Consider the following 20,831-nt stretch of genomic DNA (forward strand, 5'->3'; position numbering starts at 1 on the left):
TTATTGTGTTCTATAAGAAGCCTTTTTACTAAGATGTCTTGAAAGTACCATAACATATGTATCTTGCTAGGGACTGGAGTGCTGCCATATTTTACCATTGGGGACTTTCTTGTCTTTTTCACCGATACAGGAATTCTGGAGGGCACATGAATTTATGTGATGCCATCTTCCATAACAACCATGATCCATAAATGCAACCTGTTCTGAATAAGTTTCGCCTTTTTAAATGACCTACCAACCCTTGTTCAAGTTCCTGTACGCTTGTGCTCATCTCTTTTATTATCATCCCTACTGATAAAATTACTTGTATGTATCCAATTCAATTTAAATTAGAGATATGCATGTTCTTGATACCCGTGGAGAGAACTCTCAAGAGATATTTTCTTGGGGTCTAGAATATTCCCTGACATGGAGTACATAATCTAAGTCTCTGCTTTTATGACAAAATGACAGCCCCTGTAGTAGCACGCATTGAAATTATTTTCAAGCATGCCAGAGTGAGAGCTGTTCTTACTTGTGGAATCTCTAATCTGGTTTATAGAAGGGGGTCCTGGGTGGGCAGCCCAATGTATTACATCCATAGAAACTAACAAAGCATATGGACAGTGTTCATCATAACGGTACATGGACCATTGTAGAGACTAAGTACTTATACAGTTGATGTGCCCCTTAGCTCAGATAGAATTTAATGTGGTAATATAGACCATTCCTGCTCCAGATGACTGCATATACAATATGTTGTGAACTGCCTGAGGCCATTTATTGACCCTTCTTTCTACGATGTTTTAAAATGACCTTTCTGCGTGTACTATATTGGACTAACTATCTAATATAAGGTGAATTTTACAAATTACGTATGTCTAAGGCTCTGTTCAAATTAGTCACCCAACAGATACTAACAATGTGTGAAAGACCCCATTGACTTACCATGGGATTCATCACTTTGACAGGAAGGATAGCGATGCATACTGCACTTCTGTCCCGAGAAGGGGAATAGGGAAGGTGCAAACTGACTCCACCCACTCCTTTGTCCCTGCCTACTTGCGCTTACCCGTCCTAGGCAATGGCGCAACTCGGTGGCGATCCCTAACCTGCGTAAGTGCGGAGGGACAAACAAAGAGAGATGGAACTAGCAAGGTCAAAACCAGGAAGTCAAGGCGGTACCAGGGAAAAAGCAGAATCAGCGTCAATGTACAATATGAGAGTCAATAACCAGGAGAAACAAGTAGGACACAGGGAGCAAGCGAGGATAAGACAAAGTCAAGCAGAAGTCAAATACCAGGAGATGCAAAGTACAAAAGGAGCAAGCAAGAGACGAAGTCAAGTAACAAGCCGAGATACAAAGTAAATTGCCAACGGAGTATACACACGGTATAGGACTTTAATCACAGGCAACCTGTGGCCAGCAGGCTGCCTGTTAAATAGGGGAGAGAGGGAGTCATGTGACGTGGCCAGCATCACATGACTCATACCCCTGCATCCTGCTGAGCGCCGAGTGCCCAGTTCGGCGCTCAGACTTTTCGCCGAACTTACAGGAGCGGAGGACGCCGACCATGCTAAGGAGGCGTGCGTGGCCAGGTCCTCCTTGCCCCCGTTGCCCTGAAGACGAGGACGCAGCGCATGTCCTTGCTCCGAAGTTATCGCAGGGCTCCGGTGGCACCGAAGGGAAGGAGTGCGAAGCCAGTGCCCTGTGACAACTTCCTGTTCAACATGATGGAATCTGCAACAGAGACTTCTAATGGAGCCTCCCACGCAGACGTCAACACACCCTAAGGCCACTTTCACATGGTCAGTATTTTGTACCAATATTTGTAAGTCAAAACCAGGAGTGAAATCTACTTAAAAATGGTACAAAATTGTACGATGGAAAGATTTATGTCTCCTCTGTGTTTTGGACCCACATTTGGCTTACAAATACTGAAGCAAAAGGGCTCATTCAGATCACCGTATTTATGTGCCCGCAAAATTGTGGAACGGATGCGGACCCATTCCGTTCAATAGGGCCGCAAAAAATGCAGACAGCACACCGTGTACTGTCTGCATCCACACTTCCGTTCCGCAGCCCCATAGTTGCAGACAAGAATATACATTTCTATCATAGGGTTGCCCATGTACGTTCTGTAAACTGTGGAACCCACATGGCTGGTATCCGTGTTTTGCATATCCGCAATTTGCAGACTGTAAAACACCTATAGTCATCTGAATGAGCACAAACACTGACCAAATAGTCACTGTATGAGTGGCTTTAGACCCTATACTTAAGATTTAAAAGAAGTTTTCTTTTAGTTTTGGTTCCTGTCACTCTATGTCCATCAATAGTAGCCTATGGTCTATTTCTATATATACAGTTGACTCACATTATTATGACCACTTCTTACTTTTGACATCAGCAGCTTGTAGCTCATGAAGGAAGCCCTCCCAAGCCCTCTCCAGTGCCACTGCCTGGGTATGTATCATCTGATGCTCTCAGCAGTAATTAATGTGGGGAGAATTAGGTACTTATGTATCTGGCTATTAGCCGCAGATGCCCTCCTGCATTCAATTGTATCGCTGTCCTCAGGACGGTGATACAGTTGGATAGTGCAGCTGGGCTTGGGAGCCCATGTCTCTTTGCCCCTCTGTTCATCCTCATAGGCCACAGGCCACTATATGAGGCTGTGTACAAATGGTGCAGGGATACAGGCGTCTCAGGCCGCAGTCTAGAAGAGGCCTGTTGCCTACACCTGAGGCAGTGACTTGGAACAGATCTCGGGTATTTTCTTTTTTTCTTTTTTCCTTGGCCATTTGGGGAGCATACTACTGGGGCACTATAGGGGTCATTACTAGGCAAAGTCCATGCAGCATGCTGAAAGTAGGGCTGAATTGGTTCTGTGGTTGCATCTCACCACCTAAACCTCCTGTTCCATATCTTAATTCAAGACAATTGGAGGAGGAACACAGAACATGACAGCTATTGAGGCCACCACAGAAGGATAGCTTCTGGGGTAGTGTGTTGCACTATGGTATTACTGACCTCTATTTCTGTTGGCCCCATCTACTTATGCTGGCGCTGCCTACTTGAGTTGCCCCACCCTCTGTCAATTTGGATGTGCCTAGAATGGGGTAGCATGGTGGCTCAGTGGTTGACACTGTTGCCTTGCAATATGGAGTTTGTATGTTCTCCCTGTGTTTGTGTAGGTTTTCTCCCACACTCCGAAAGACATAATGATAGGAAACTTAGATTGTGAGCCCCATTGGGGACAGCCCGATGGTAATGTCTGTGAAGTGCTGCTAAATATAGTAGTGCTGTATAAGTGCATAAAAGATGGAACCACTTTTAGTTTAATTTCCAGGGCCACTTTTAAGTTCCCAGTCCAATCCTGGGCAGCATTATGGTCTGGGGAATATTTTTGTGGCATTTTCTGGGCCCACTAATCAATGTGGGAGGCATGTGATGACGTCACTGCGTCCGACCAGTGAGGTGACGTGGTGAGGTCTCACGTCACCGTGTGCAAGATTTTGAGCGGATTCTTCAATCAGGAAAAATAAATTTGTTACCACAAGGTCCTGAAGAAATTTGGTTTTGTGGAGAATCTACTTTTTCCTAAAATTCGGATCGAAGTCAATTCGTTTGACTTGGATTCTCTTATTTCTATTCTGGATATTAGCCGGTGGTCATAATAATGTGACTCGGCTGTGTACTTTTTCAAAGTTTATACTTGTTCTTCAAGCAAAATTAAAAGGAAAACAAAGAGAATTAGGACAAATGACTCTCAGGCAACAATTTAGATCAAACAATTTAATTAGAGGAAGGGCTGCACGATGTCAGGAAAATGCAGAGCGGATCTGGAAAGGGAGAGGACAGAGGAAACATCTTCATGTAATCTCAGTCTGTTATCAGATTACTGAGTTTTAAAACATCCGTACAAATAGCTTCTTTAATGAAATATTAAAATCCTTCTTGCTGTTAGGAAATGTATTTGTTTGCAATGTAATAGTGTTGTGTAGCCTAGTAACGATGTCAGTCACGCACAGTGTTTACCTGGGCACCAAAAGGTAACATCATCCCAATGAAATCTGTGTCGGGAGAGATAATTAATAGACATAGTAACTAATACTAACGAGTAGATAATCCGGCAGATTATACACAATACACAATGAACATTGCTGCAAACTCTAATTTTAGACAATCTGCCCTGTCTAAAGGTGCAGCAGATCACCCGATGAACGAGTGAAACGCTTGTTCATTGGGTGAAACTGTCGTTCGGGTAAGCACCTTAATTATCATTTTTGGCAGCAGATCTTGCTGTCTAAACAGCAATCTGCCGCCCTGAAACAATGCAGCTGTATGTGGACAGCGATCAAAATAACCGCCGCTCGTCCTCATACTGTGGAGGTGATGGCTGCATGTAAATTGAGCGAGCAGCTGACTGTCGGGAAGGAGTGCCTGCATATCTGCCTGTCTAAATCCACCTTTACACTAGACACAGCTCCATCAAGTCCCATCTGTAAACCAGCTGTGTTGACTTGGAGGAAAGCAAAACCCCCTTTAAGATGGACCCCAATTATTTTATATTAAGAGAAAATATTCCTTCCCTGGGTCCAATTAAGGCAATCAAAATAAATCCCTGGATAAACGTCCCTTCTCCAGAAATCTAGTGCCCATAGCATGTGAAATTTTTACTTTAAAGGAAGGCATCCGGGATTCTCTGAGCTTGTGCAGTGGCTCAATGTCCCATCTCCAGAAATCTAGTACCTATAACTTGTGATATTGTTAAAGGGGTTGTCCCCAAAAAGCCAAAGTGCCCCAGACAATAGCCCAAACCATGAAGTATTTATATCATGTGAAATGTACCGGCTATATGTCATTTTTCCAACCTGTTCACCATGGCACACTTCCCTGGAGGAGCTTCCTCAGTCCGGCTGTGTGGGCGGAGCAGCTGTAAAGTGAAAGTAAAAATCCCAGCATGCACTGCAGCAAGTATCTTCAGAGGAGCAGTCACATGACATCCCCGCCCACCTGTGTTCCCGTGGAGACAAGAGCCCCTCCGACATTATCAATAGTCATCAGTGAATAACTACAGACATAGTAATAGGAAGAACGCCCCAGTCCCATCAGTAAAGAGAGGTCACTACCCGTCCCACACAGGAATGTGACGCTGATGTATCACACATTTGTTGCTGGGGGAGTTACCCTGTTCATAAACTTGCTGTGGGGCCTAGCAATTTCTAGCTGTGCCACTGGATGTAAGCCATGAATAGAAGGGGAGATTTATCATTTCCCTTTGTTTTTCTGAAATGTGGCGTTAAAAAGTTGCAAACTATGTGTTTGCGACTTTTTAACAGTGCCTTAAAAAAAAGGGGGGGGCGTGACAATGGCCAGGAGGGGGCGTGGTGAGAGCAGGACAGGAGGGGGCGTGGTGAGAGCAGGACTGAGGGGGCGTGGTGAGAGCAGGACGGGAGGGGGCGTGGTGAGAGCAGGGCGGGAGGGGGCGTGGTGAGAGCAGGACAGGAGGGGGCGTGGTGAGAGCAGGACTGAGGGGGCGTGGTGAGAGCAGGACTGAGGGGGCATGGTGAGAGCAGGACGGGAGGGGGCGTGGTGAGAGCAGGACGGGAGGGGGCGTGGTGAGAGCAGGACAGGAGGGGGCGTGGCTGCCAATAGCAGGAAAACCAGACAGATCTGCTTAAGAAGATATATTAGTAAGTGTAATATCTACCTACTTTCTTTACAGTTGTAACAAGTGCTAACAAAGTGGCCAACCCCTATAATCTTTCAAGAAAAGCATCCAGGCCATTCTAGAACTTGTGCAATGAATCTACCATCACAACATCTTGTGGCAGAGATTTCCAAAGTCTCTGACAGTAAAGAATCCTTGTCTATGATGATAGGGAAAGTTCTCTTCTCTAGATGTAGAGCCCACGTGTCATGGTAAAGATAGTTTAAAAAAATTTGATTTGGACACTTCGCTAAATTTTTCCCAAAAAATTGCTTAGTTCCGAATGAATTTGTCAGGAGGCGTGTTAAATCAGCTATATCCCGGTCTGCAGGGAGAGTGTACATCATGGTGTAGATCACTATGTATTGCAGCAACATGCATAGCATGTGACAGTGTGACAGGCAGGGGACATACAGTATATGGATGAATACATCAGCGTGCGTCACTATTAGGCTCAGTTCACACTTCACTTATTTGGCCAGTTACAGGTCCAAAGCACAGAACAGTTGCAGATCTTTCCATGAAACGTTATCTGCAAGTAGGATTGGCTCCTGATTTTGGCTCTCCATACAGCAACTGCTGGGATTAACTGAAGTGTGAAGCCTTACAGGTCAATGATTGCATGCAGTGCTGTGGTCCAAGATTCTACTATAGAGTGAAAAAGAGGTCTCATTTTACACCGTCTACTGTTTCCACATACATTGTTATAAATAATAATGATACTGCGCTCTGGGACTATAGGTGCTTTAATATTTAATGGGGGAATGGCACAGTGGAGGCTTATGTTATTTGCAATGTGGCACATAGATATACACCACTCCACAAGTATCTCTCTAGCCTGAACAGTGTACCTGTAATGTAGACTTCTGTTCAATGCTCTGATGCTAGATGCGGTGGTGCGCCTTCCTAGAGTCAGGGATTGGCGATTATACTGATGTCGATCACCGAATCACCGATGCTGGAGTCCGGGATGTAAACCAGTCAATGTTCCGTATAGTTTGGCGTGCTGCTTCGAGCCCCGGCCGGTGGCGCGATGCTGAAGCAGGTAGGAGTTGGACAAAGTTTTGCGCTCACTAGGAGCAGCGAGTGACGTCACTACCGCGGTCGTCAGTGACCACAGGTGCCAAGGGTGTCTTCTCCAACGCGTTTCGAACAGACGCTGTTCTTCATCAGGGAGAGCAACCTTAATACAAAGTACTCTGTTTCCACATACAGTTGCAAGAAAAAGTATGTGAACCCTTTGGAATGATATGGATTTCTGCACAAATTGGTCATAAAATGTGATCTGATCTTCATCTAAGTCACAACAATAGACAATCACAGTCTGCTTAAACTAATAACACACAAAGAATTAAATGTTACCATGTTATTATTGAACACACCATGTAAACATTCACAGTGCAGGTGGGAAAAGTATGTGAACCCTTGGATTTAATAACTGGTTGAACCTCCTTTGGCAGCAATAACTTCAACCAAACGTTTCCTGTAGTTGCAGATCAGACGTGCACAATGGTCAGGAGTAATTCTTGACCATTCCTCTTTACAGAACTGTTTCAGTTCAGCAATATTCTTGGGATGTCTGGTGTGAATGGCTTTCTGAAGGTCATGCCACAGCATCTCAATCGGGTTGCGGTCAGGACTCTGACTGGGTCACTCCAGAAGGCGTATTTTCTTCTGTTTAAGCCATTCTGTTGTTGATTTACTTCTATGCTTTGGGTCGTTGTCCTGTTGCGACACCCATCTTCTGTTGAGCTTCAGCTGGTGGACAGATGGCCTTAAGGGAACCTGTCACCAGTTTTATGTTGTCCTAACTAAGGGCAACATAAATAAGTGACTAATTCGCTTAGCAAAATGCTGGCTCACTTTCTTTAATTGACCCAGTCAATCTGCCAACATCTTGTATTGAAAAGCTCCAGCTGATAATGATGAGTCATGAATATTCATGAGCTCCTGACTCTCCCGGCCTACCTGCTGCTGATTGACAGTTTTTTTCCATATGAATCAGCAGCAGGTGGGCAGGGGAGTGGCTATAGCTCTGAATTAAATATACGCTGGACTCAATGACATCACGCTGGACTCAAATCATCTCATTAGCATGCGGCATGCGGCATCTTTGTGTGTATATTATGAGGTAACCATCTGTCACACCAGTAAGTGAATACATCTAAGGCACTTTTTAGTAGTTAATGATTGTATATAATTAGTTAGATTATAATCAAATATCCACATGACAGGTTCCCTTTAAGTCCTCCTGCAAAATGTCTTGATACATTTGGGAATTCATTTTTCCTTCTATGATAGCAATCTGTCCAGGCCCTGATGCAGCAAAGCAGCCCCAAACCATGATGCCCCCACCACCATACTTCACAGTTGGGATGAGCTTTTGATGTTGGTGTGCTGTGCCTCTTTTCTCCACACATAGTGTTGTGTGTTTCTCAACTTTGGTTTTATCTGTCCACAGAATATTTTGCCAGTACTGCTGTGGAACATCCAGGTGCTCTTGTGCAAACTGTAAACGTGCAGCAATGTTTTTTTTGGACAGCAGTTGCTTCCTCTGTGGAATCCTCCCATGAAATCCATTCTTGTTTAGTGTTTTACGTATCGTAGCTTCGCTAACAGGGATGTTAGCATATGCCAGAGACTTTTGTAAGTCTTTAGCTGACACTCTAGGATTCTTCTTCACCTCATTGATCAGTCTGCGCTGTGCTCTTGCACTTATCTTTACAGGACGGCTACTCCTAGGGAGAGTAGCAGCAGTGCTGAACTTTCTCCATTTATAGACAATTTGTCTTACCATGTATTGATGAACAGCAAGGCGTTTGGAGATACTTTTATAACCCTTTCCAGCTTTATGCAAGTCAACAATTCTTAATCGCAGGTCTTCTGAGAGCTCTTTTGTGCAAGGCATCATTGACATCAGGCAATGCTTCTTGTGAAAAGCAAACCCAGAACTGGTGTGTGTTTTTTATAGGGCAGGGCAGCTGTAACCAACACCTCCAATCTCATCTAATTGATTGGACTCCAGTTGGCTGACACCTCACTCCAATTAGCTCTTGGAGATGTCATTAGTCTAGGGGTTCACATACTTTTTCCACCTGCACTGTGAATGTTTACATTGTGTGTTCAATAAAAACATGGTAACATTTAATTCTTTGTGTGTTATTAGTTTAAGCAGACTGATTGTCTATGTTGTGACTTAGATGAAGATCAGATCACATTTTATGACCAATTTGTGCAGAAATCCATATAATTCCAAAGAGTCAGATTGCTAGTTAACCTGTTAGCTACTGATTCTACTAACTTGTGAAACAGCGGTCTTACTTCAATGTTTGTGGGGTGCCCATGTTAATTAATAGATAATAGAGAAGTCTCATTTTACACCGTCTGCGGTGTACCATCATGTTCTGTATGGCTGCTGCTGCAGCCAAAATCCTGTCACTTATGCCATTTTGCATTACGTTTTGTACTGCTGCTGCTTGCATCATGCCACTAATGCCACTTGCCAACCATCACGTTCCATCTCGTAACACTGTGTGTGTTTAAACATCACCTGTCCTCGATAAGTGACAATTTTAGGAAGCTTTGGAATATGAAAAACATGAGACATGTTCCGGCGCGGTGTGTTTTAAACATGCTGTATGTTAACACCATTAAATGTTCTTTTACCTATAGCTATGTATGTTCAGTGTCACTACAACATTATTTACTGTCATTGCATCCAGAGCTTGGGGAAGGTGGAGGGGAAAAAATGCAAAAAACATAAATGAAGAGAGATAACAAATTATCAGTCCTAGGAAGGGGGCATTGCTAGGGTCTCAAAAGATCCGGGGCACAAGCCCCAATAAATATGTTTCCCCCGCACTTTGATGTACTTGCTATACAGCAGCACTTACCTGTCACATCCAGGGCCACCAGGTGACGTCTCCTCTCTGTCATCATCTTCTCTGTAGATCTTCTCTCTCATCATCTTCTCCACCCGGTCTGGACAACTTCTCTCAGCCGCCTCGTCTCTGCAGAGTGTGACACACAGACATCTTAGCTTCCTAACATTCTATCATTATCCCCCAACTGGAGTCCCCACAGTGTTATCCTGCTGCTTGCTGTGCCCCCACCCCCCCAGGGGTGTAGCTATAGGGGGTGCAGAGGTAGCAGTTGCTACCAGGCCAGGAGCCTGAATGGGCCCATAGACACTTGTGCCGCATAAGAAGACACACAAAGCACTGAGGGAAGGGGGGCCCAAGCTGAACTCTTGCACCGGGCCCCAATACCCCCAAATACTATCCTGAAGAAACATTACTGCCCCCCATAGTAATAGTGCTCCTCATTGTCCCACCAATAGTAATTCCCTTCTAGAATGCCCTCATTAGTAACACTGCCCCAACCGTGATAATGCTCCTCAACAATGCCCCCATTATTAGAAGAGCCCTCCCATATTAATAATACCCTCACAGAGTCCCCAGTAGAAATAAGGCCCCCTATTGTTCTCCCAGTGGTAATAAGGCCCCCATAGTGCGCTTAGTAGAAATAAGGCAGATCTATAAGACCCTCCTATAGAGCCCCCAGTAGTAATAAAACCGCCTATAATGTCCCCTGGATCTGCAGTGCCCCCTGCAGTTATACTCCTCCCTCCACCATACAGTCCCATGTAAATAACATCACCTCCTCCCCAGCCACCTCCAACGCACAATCCCATGTAAACATCACCCCTTAAGGCTACTTTCACACTTGTGTCCGTGCGGATTTGTCCTGTACTTGTACAGGACGGATCCGCACCGATATAATACAAACCAATGCATCCGTTCAGGACTGATTCGTTTGTATTAGATTTGAATTTCTAAGTCCCAATACGGATCCGTCCTGACTTACATTAAAAGTCAATGGGGGACGGATCCGTTTACAATTGCACCATTTTGTGTCAATGCAAAGGGACCCTTCTTATTGACTTACATTGTAAGTCAGGACGGATCCGTTTAGCTCCGCAAGGCCATGCGGACACAAAAACGCTGCTTGCAGCATTTTGGGGTCCGCCTCCAAAACAGAACGGGGGGCCGTACGGAGCTGAACAAATGCATTCTGAATGGATCCGCATCCATTCAGAATGCATTGGGATTAAACTGATGCATTTGGGGCTGCTTGTGAGAGCCTTGAAACGGATCTCACAAGCGGATCCCCAAAGGCAAGTGTGAACGTAGCCTAAACATTAATTCCCATGTACATAAACGTCATTCTCCCCCACCATCCACTTTCCACATACAGTCCCATGTAAATAACATCTCTCCCTCCCCCAGCCACCTCAAGCACACAGTTCCATGTCAATAACATCCCTCCCTTCAGCCCTAACATACATCCCAGTTAAATAACTACAACTCCCAGCATTGCTCTGCCTCTCCCTTCACTTACCTTTTCTCATGTACAGACATCACCATTAGGCTCCTTCTCCTCTTCATTCCGGTCCAATCCTGCACTGGTCACATGATGGTGACATCATCCAGGTCATCCTATCACAGCCTGTTTTGCTGATCACATGACCTGTGATGTCACCACAGGTCCTTCATCTCTTTTCAGTGTATTAGATTCAATTGTATTGCAGTTCTGTGTCCGGCAATACAGTTCTATCTAGCAGGCAGGCAGGACATTCGGGGCATGGGACAAAACATCCGGGGCCCAGGCCCCGAATGTTTTAACCTAGCAACGCCCCTGGTCCTAGGAAACTATATTGGGGGTTATATACCAACTTTCAGGGCAATTGGATCAACTTTCGATTTGTCCCAAATCGATTCGGGTCCAAATCAAACTTTTCCAAAAATTTGGCAACCGGACCCAAAACGAATCTCTACTGGTTCGCTCATCGCTATTCTATGGCATTTTTTTTAAGTGAGCAAAATAATGCCAGAGCACACTTCTGTGAGCAGGGGTCCTCAAGCAGTTGTATGAATTTGAAAAACATGGTTGCTCTCCGGAAAATAACAAATCTCGTATTTTGTGTTTGGTTCTGTGACTGCATTCAAGTGAACGAGGCTGAGCTGCAATATCAGACACAGCCCATGACCAATATGGCACTGTCTCCTATTTAACCCCTTTAAGATCAGGCTGTAGATACGTAGCAATCGTATGCTGTACATATTATGGGTATGAACCTTCAGGACAACAACTTTCAGCAGCAACAACTCCAGCTGTCTTTTTGAGGAGTCTGGTTGGGACATTATGTTCTGACAGCATAGTAGAGACGGGGAGTGACCATTACACCTAGTAATTTTAGCAATTTAGCTCAATAATACCTACCAGGGTGGCCCTGAGTAAAATCCATCCTAACTTTTCCTATTTGTAGAACATTTCATATTGTAGTGTAATGCTATAATGCTATGGATAATAGAAATTTTCATCTTAATAACATTTGTATAGTCATTATATTTTAATGTCAGAATGTGATGATTGTACAGAAATGGGTGACACTGCATAGGTGCAGATCATCTCTACCTTCAGAAGCACCATCGCTAATCGCTTTTGCAGAAGGTTTCATTTCCTGTGTTAGCCAGTCAACGACCATCATTTTAGAGGTTTTGGAGCAGCTGTGGTGTATATTATACAGCTGTAGATGCTGTATACCATTCATAAATACTGTAAATTTTTTTTTTTTTTAAATAGAGCATTTCATGTCAATCAATTCAATATATGATGCACAGGATGCTCTTCAAAAAGAGGTTCGGCAACAGGACAACTGTTGTGAGGACTAATTATATTGTATTGTATTGTATTGTATGGCAAGGACTAATATACCCCATTCTATAAATTATTAAAACATGCCTCCAGGTACAACTACATTTTAACATGTTGGTTTAGTAATAGATGTGTTTGGTAATAATCTGTGATGGACAACCTCACTGCAGGCTAAGTGGTCAGGGTCTATCTCTTAGGCAGTGATGGTCAGTTCGCAGTGTTCACCAGCGAACACATGCGGGCTGCCATCTTTAGTAAGGTAGACTCACCCGTCCGGCGATGCACAGGTAAGCCCTGTGCCGGGAGCCGGTCTGAAATCAAATGCAGTCACCGGGAGCAGGCAGTTCCGAGAACAGCCGCCGGGGACCTTCATCGGGCTGTTCTCGGAACTGCTTGCTCCCGGTGACTGCATTTGATTTCAGACTGGCTCCCGGCACAGGCACAGGTAAGGGCTTACCTGTGCATCGCTGGACGGGTGAGTCTACCTTACTAAAGATGGCAGCCCGCATGTATTCGCTGGTGAACACTGCGAACTGACCATCACTGCTCTTAGGCACCCATTATGGCTTGAAAGTCTCAGATGCTCAGCTCTTAGCTGGGACTGTAGGTGCCCATACGCTGATTACATTAGCTTTCTCTCCTGACTCCCCCATACACCTTCACATTCTGTGCGAATGTGCAATCATGTGTTTTCAATTGGGAGGGAGGAGAAAGTACTACCTATTATCTTCACAGAGAACAAAAGGACCTGGTGAAAAAAATCTGATCCTTCACTTCCCTGACATCATCTGACAGTGGAGAGTTGGATGCTCCCCCTATACGTTTGCTGCCAGTTCCACAGAAAATACAGTATGCTAATGCATAGCTACCAACTTTTTGGACAGTCAACGAGGGACACTTATTGTCCATTGTATGAGAGATCCACAAATTTTAAGGTCCAAATTGTACTAAATGATGACATAAGTTGAGGCCTAAGAAACAGAAAGCTAACATTTTCTGGGACAATTTAGTATGTTTATTAATGCACATTTATTTCCCAGGTGGCAAAATTAGAGACTGTCCCTCTAAAAAGAAGGGCACTTGGGTAAAATGCCAGTTCCACAGAAAATACAGTACGCTAATACATGTCTGTAACAAACCAGCGGGTGAGCAACAGTGGGTAAGCACACGCTGGTTCGTTACAGTACAGTATGTAAAACCGTAACCATACTGTTCCTTGCCATGCCTTGAAATTCAGTGTTTTTGTTCTTGGATCTGTGTTCCATGATCTGTTTTCCATGCCTCAGATCTGTGGTTCTCAGTGTATTCCGTTGCTCCTGGTTACGTCTCTGTTTCTGCCCATTTGTATGGTTATGCCTGGATTTACAATGTCTACCAACTTTTTGGACAGTAAACGAGGGACACTTATTGTCCATTGTGAGAGATCCACAAATATGCACATTTTAAAGTCCAAATTGCACTAAATCTAATATATAAAGCTGAGTGGATGTGTGTGTGTATGTATGTATGTCCACTAAAGGAATCCGCACCATCACATTTACAATCATGAAATTTAGTACACAGGTACATCAGGTGTCCGGGAGGGTTTTAGACTGGGTCTCATTTCTCTAGCACTTACCGTTCCTGAGATATAAAAAAAAAAAAAATCATTAGCCAATAGAAGCCTGGTCACATGACCCTCATCAGCCAATAGAAGCTCGCAGGCCCTAAGTCTCCACATACACACAGTTTTAAACCAGGTCATTTTTCTTCACTGCTGTGGGTCAGCTTTAAAGGGGCAGGGCGCTGTGGATGACACTGTTAAGGGAACTGAGTGCTGTGGAGTTCACAGTTCAGGGGCAGGTAGGGTGGCCATTCAGGCCACCCTCAAAAGATGGACTTAAAAACCACATCCCCTGTCCCTCTAATATACTCCCTCAACCTGGTTAGGCCACGCCCACCCAACTATTCAATCGGCAGGAATTGAAAAATGAAGGTAAAAATCAACTTCTGTCGGCTGAAGGGGTGGGAGTGAGGGTGACTTTCTCCCTGCAGCTCACACTCAGACAGCACAGTGCTGCTGTCTGAGAGTGAGCTGTTCAAAAGGACATCACTGTGTCTGAAAGCCGGACTGTCCACCCTAAAACCAGACCTCTGGCCACCCTAGGGGCAGGCTGCTGTGGAGGTAACAGTTAAGGGGGTGGGGTGTTGTTGAAATAACTGTTAAGGAGATGGGGTACTATGGAGGTCATTAACATAGGGGCGGCTACTGTGGAGGTTACTGTTAAAGGGGCGAGCCGCTGTGGAGGTCACTGTTAAGGGGGCAGGATGCTGTGGAGGTCACTGTTAAAAGGGCAGGTGCTGTGGAGGTCAATGTTAAGGGGCAGGGAATGGTGGAGGTCACAGTTAAGGGGACAGTCCGCTATGGAGGTCAGTGTTAAGGGGCTTTACTGTTATGGGTTCTGGGTGTTGTGGAGGTCACATTTTAAGGGAACGGAGCTCTGTGGAAGTCACTGTTAAGGGGGTGGGATATTGTGTAAATCACTGTTAAGGAGATGGGGTACTGTGGAGGTCACTAATAAAGGGGCGGCCGCTGTGGAGGTCACTGTTAAATGGTAGGTCGCTGTGGATGTTACTGTTAAGGGGTCAGGCCACTGTCGAGGTCACTGTTAAAGGGGCGGGCGCTGTGGAGGTCACTGTTAAGGGAGGAGGGGACTGTGGAGGCCACTATTAAAGGGGCAGCGGGGTACTGTGAGGTCACTGTTAAGGCAGTGTGGTACAGTGGAGGTCACTGTAAAGTGAGCGGGGTACTGTGACAGTCATTGTTAAAGGGGCAGTCGCTGTGGAGGTCTCTGTTAAGGGGGCCGGGAATGGTGGAGGTCACAGTTAAGGGGACTATAACCTATGGTCAATGTTAAGGGGCTGGTGCTATAGAGGTCACTGTTAAGGGGGGGCCCTGTGGAGGTCACTGTCAAGGGGGTGGGGTGCTGTGGAACTCACTGTTAAAGGGGCAGGCTGCTGCGAAGGTCAAAGTTAAGAGGGTGGGCTGCTGTGGAGGTCCTATTTTAAGGAGACGGGGCACTGTGGGGGGGTCAGTGTTAAGGGGTGAGGGCTATGGAGGTCACTGTTAAGAGGGCGGGGTACTGTAGATGTCACTGTTATAGTGGATACTGTCAATATCTTTTAACGACACACACAAACATAAAATGAAATATACATGTGCGAAGCCGGGTCCCTCAGCTAGTGATGACATAAGTTGAGGTCTAAGAAACAGAAACCTAACAGTTTCTAGGACAATTTAGTATGTTTTTTTTAAGCACATTTATTTCCCTGGTGATAAAAATTAGGGACTGTCTCTCTAAAAGAGGGACACTTGAGAGAAATACTAATGTCTATGGAGGCCTTTAAGCTTCCACAAAGTGCATCTACTATGGTCATGGTCAGGTTTCTGCATGCATTTTTGAAAACCAGGGGTGGATCTTAAAAGGAGAGAAACTATAAAGGCCACATATGATGTCTCTTCTTTTTTTTAATTCACTCCTGGTTTTTGTTTCCAAAACTGCAAAACCTGCCCTTGTGGCCGTACTCTGACAGTGAGGTGTCCAGAGCAATATGATTTCTGTTGGTGGCTTCATGCTTTGTATTATTCCCGGGTCACTTTGAATATTCTTATAAGCACTTCCGATGACCAAATTAGGTAAGGAGCTCTCTCCATTCTACAAGCTACACTGTACTTATTTAAATTCAATTTAAATCACTATAATTAGATGTCCCTGATCCTCTCCAGACAACTCCCATAGTTAGAACAGGAGTTCCCTATCTGAATCATAGATGTCATATGATAAAAGTAAGAGTAGTGAAAGGTGTAGTAGCTAAATAATTAGCTGTACGGGACACAATGAGTCATTGAAAGCTTCTCCGAGCTTCTACTTTACATTGGCAATAAGAACACATTTACATTAATTTTATTTGTCCGTTCCGGTAATTAGAATGAATTGAATAAAGAGACAGTGTTGACAAGGACTATTCTAAGCAGTTCACTGACGCCTAATAATATCAGGAGTCTCCACCTGTAGGGATGAAAGCCAAAATACGCAAGTTCTATATTTGTACAGTAAAGGTTAAGGCTTTTATATAGGCTTGGTGATAAAAAGGGCTGATCTCAAATACATTTTAATAGAAATATGTGGGAGATACTATGTACAATGTGGTCCGCAGGCATGGTTGGCGGTAGAAGGGTCCCTTGCTGTAGAAAGACAAATTGACCACCAGCGGGAGACTGGAGAGAATGATCCTAGCTCTCAGTGCTGCAGGTTTGCTCTGGTGGTGGGAATCTGCTGTCCTCGAGTCTCAGCATGAACAAGGTGGGGACTCATTGATCTCGTACAGGTCAGTAGTTCCTTCTGGCATGTGAACCCATCTGTAAGATCTCTTGGTGGTATCAATTTTGTGATAGGCACCCCCAATGTTACATACAGTGTATAATACTGGTAACCTCTTATGTGTCATAGGAACTTTTGGGCCACCTCAGGTGCCATTTCCCAGGGGTAAGTAGTCACAGTGATGTCCTGATGCACAATGATCGTAGTAACAGTCTTTCACCTGAAATAAAATTATAGAAAAAGTTCTAAAAAAATGTGATGTCACGTGGATAATGAACAAAGTCATATAAAAGGGTTTTTACATACAGTGCAGGGATAGAAAACATAGTGATGTCAAAGCAGATGGCTAAAGGAGGATGTAGACAGCCAAATAATCAGGCAGATTATGGGGAACAAACGTTCCTGCGAACTCTTGTCCCTGACAATCTGCCTGTCTAAAGATGCAGCTAATCACCCGAGTGAAATTGTGTGAACCTGTTGTTCGTGCAGGCACCTAAATTATCGTTTCTGAGCAGCAGATCGTGCTGTCTAAACAGTAATCTGCTGCCCAGACACAATGCAGCTGTATGAGCGATTGCTATAGTGATCCCTCGTCCTTATACAGTACTGTGGAGGTGATCACTAGTGATGAGCGGCAGGGGCAATATTAAAATTTGTGATATTTCGCAAATATTTGGGCGAATATTTGCCATATATTCGCGAATTCGAGAATTCGTTATCTCCAGTCATTATTTTCTTGATTGCGGAAATCGGCAATTGAAAAATTTGCAATAAAAATTTGCATTACAAAAATTTGCAATCAACACTACTCCTAAAGTCAAAGATATTTCAGCCTCCTCATTGGCCCACAAGCTAGAAGCAGGGAGGAATCATGTGTACTGATTTTAAAAAAAATCACGAAAAAATTACGAATATATATCACTATATTCTAAATATTTGCGAATTCGCGAAGTGCTGATATTTGCGGAAAAGAAATTCGCAATTCGAATATTCGTGATCAACACTAGTGATCACTGCATGTAAGCACCTCCACAATATGCTACTCATTGGCCCATCTAATCCACCTTAAAGGGGTTGTCTCATCACAGAAAATGGAGGCATATCACTAGGATATGCTCCCATTTTCTTATAGGTGTGGGTCCCACCGCTGAGACATGCACCATGCACCTATATCGAGAATGGAGCCCCGAAAGTGGTGGAGGGCGCACTGTGCATGCACAGCTGCCCTCTATTAATTTTCTGAGGCCACCGAAAACAGCCGAGCATTGGCTCTGCTATTTCCGTTGAGTGAATGCGAGCGGTAACCGGTCATGGGCGGTGCGCTCCCATTCACGTCTATAGAGAGCAGTCTTGGTGGTGGCTGGACTGGAGTCTTCCAGCCACCACTTTGCAGAGCTCCGTTCCGATATAAGTGCGGGCCCCAGCATTGGGACCCGCACCTATAAGACAATGGGAGCATATCCTAGCGATATGCCCCCATTGTCTGTGATGAGATAACTTCTGTAAGAGCTGCAGTGATGACACAGGTATGATAAGCACATCATGGTATACTATGCACAGTGTTGTCATAGTATAGACATAAAACATTTGATGTCACAGTGATGTCATAGTATGGGCATAAATAATATGTGATACTTCAGTGATATCATAATACACACAGTGATCATAATAACAGCTTAACACTATAGAGGAAAAACCAGCAAATTATAAAATGTTATAGAAAAAAGTTCTAAAAACAAGTGATGCCACATGGATAGTGAACACTGCAAGGGATCACTGAATACAGGACAGGGATAGCAAACAGTGATTCACAGATGATGGCTGAGGGCCAGCATCATACTGGCCCACCAGAGTACCAGATGATTCTCCGGATGGCCCAGGCCCCAAAAGTCAAGTAGGAAAAAACATTTGGACCAGCTTTTGTAGACAATAAGTTGCTTCTAGGGTCTATTTCTTTGAATAAAACCTATTATACTTATTAATAATATTTTGAGCCCATGGGAAAAATTTCCTCTGGTGGGCCCAAGGAACCCCATTCGACCCTACTGAGGGCCACAGTGATGACAACACAGGAATCATGAGCACACCATGATATAACACATACAGTGATGTCACAGTATAGGCATCAATAATATGGGATGTCCCAGTGATGTCAGAGTATAGCAATAACTAATACAGGGTAATAAAACAGTGATAATGCTAAAAGGTTATGGATAGAGTAATGTCACAGTACAAGTGTAATAAGAAGTAATGTCAGATTTATTCTCAATTCAGGTAAAAACTAAGGGGGCCCTTTTAGACCTGTGTTTTAGACAGAAGACTGGCGTATATCTGATAGTAAAAGCCCCCTTCAATTTATTCTGCTAGATTCCTACTGCCCTTTAGCAATGCATTGTGGGCAGGGGTGCACCTAGCCTTTCAGCAAAAATTGAAACGGCGCCCAACCCCTCCAGCCCTACAGTTTAAGGCATACTGTGATACAGTTGAATATAGAGAGATATTCCCACAGCCCTGCCACTGCCCCCACTTGCCTCTAGGTCTTGCCGCCTGAGGCAATCGCCTCACCTGGCCTCATTGGTGGTGCACCCCTGATTGTGGAAACTGGGATAATCATTATACAGTTTGAGGTCAGCTGCAAAATTTACTGCAAGGATGTAACAAGGGGAGGTTTGGAGCAGTATGTACCATAGGTTCTGAATGTCAGGAAGCAGGCACAACAAGCCACTCTGGTGACCCCAATGTTCCAATACCAGGCTAGAGCAGAAAGCTGGTGCAGGGAGGCCTAATAATACCCCTGTTCTACAGATAAACTGCATGCAACTAGTAGAACCCAATATAAATTTTATGTCACTGGGCGCCAAAGGTGCACTCGGTCTCCCATCAGCCGCAGACCTGCTGCTTAGCTTCGGGAGCGAGGATCTGTGTTTGGCCTCGTTCCCAGGGCGGCTTTGCTAGCTGGGAGGCTCCCTGTTCCTAGGTCTGCCTTGAGCTGATCACTCGGTGCTCGACTTGTCTGCCTGTCGGTCATGTGACGCTGGCCACGTCACATGACCCTCAGACCCCACTATAAATAAAGGCAGTCTGCTGGCCACAGGTTGCCTGTTAATTCTAGGTTCCTGGCTATTTGTTGGACTACTGAATACTCACCTGATCCTGTTCACTGGCGATCCTTTGCCTGCTCCTCCTGTACTGCGCATCTCTCCTGGTATCCTGACCCTGGCTTTTCCTGACTATTCTCTGCTCATTCCTTAGTACTGCGTAGCTCTCTAGGTATTGACCCGGTCCGTTCACGTTCCGTTATTCATCTTGTCTGTCTTCCCAGCACGTATCCTAAGTTCGGGACTGCTGTCTAGTTGTCCCCTGTCATTAGGACTTGCGAGGCAAGTAGGCAGGGCCAGGGGTGAGGGTGGAGCGCAGTGGTCACTATCCTCCCCCCTGTGTGTAGTGTACGTGACCGTCACATTTTAATTTCACTTTGGGTGTGTTTGAAGAAGAAAATAATTTGTATTGTTTTAAATGTTCTTAAATAGTGGATTTGTCTCTTAACTTTCCCATTTGCACCACAGCTGGAGCCATGCGATGTACAGACATGGTCAAACTGCATAATGTGACACATTTTGATCTGCAAATGAATGCACATCCCTATAAAATCTGATACAGCAAGAATTGAGACAGGGCTGGAAGCAGAATCTGCTTACTTGCAAATGTTCCTATACATGTTAATTATTATGTGATATGTTGTCAGTTTTTAATTATGAAGCTGACTTTCACCATCTGTCCCTGGCACCTATAGTCAGGGCAGGCAGTTAATCTTCCCCTGACTCATTTTCTTTCACTATTACTTTTGTAGCACTCACGTGTATTGTCATTTGGCCAGAAATTAGGGAGGTTATTTTGCTATATCCAGAGGAGGACCAAGGTGTGGACAGGTAATGCCACCTCTACAGTAATGAAGAATGAACTGTGCTGAAAGACGCTGTATCAAAATAGGGAGATATAATTATGGTGTGTTCCATCATCTGTCATATTATGGAGACATTCACTCCTAGAATCAGTG

At 44.6% G+C, this 20,831-nt stretch overlaps 1 protein-coding gene across 1 annotated transcript in view; it reads left to right on the plus strand.

The window, feature by feature from the left end:
* Positions 1-1,123: 1,123 nt before the first annotated feature.
* The window catches only part of LOC122942002, a 171,591-nt gene continuing 151,883 nt past the window's right edge, over positions 1,124-20,831 (plus strand). Inside the window, exon 1 of the mRNA XM_044299496.1 lies at positions 1,124-1,344. Within this exon, the coding sequence (XP_044155431.1) occupies positions 1,124-1,344 (221 nt within the window). The remainder of the gene's footprint in view (positions 1,345-20,831) is intronic.

This window comes from Bufo gargarizans, chromosome 6 (assembly GCF_014858855.1).
Source record: "Bufo gargarizans isolate SCDJY-AF-19 chromosome 6, ASM1485885v1, whole genome shotgun sequence".
In the NCBI taxonomy this organism is placed as follows: Eukaryota; Metazoa; Chordata; class Amphibia; order Anura; family Bufonidae; genus Bufo; species Bufo gargarizans.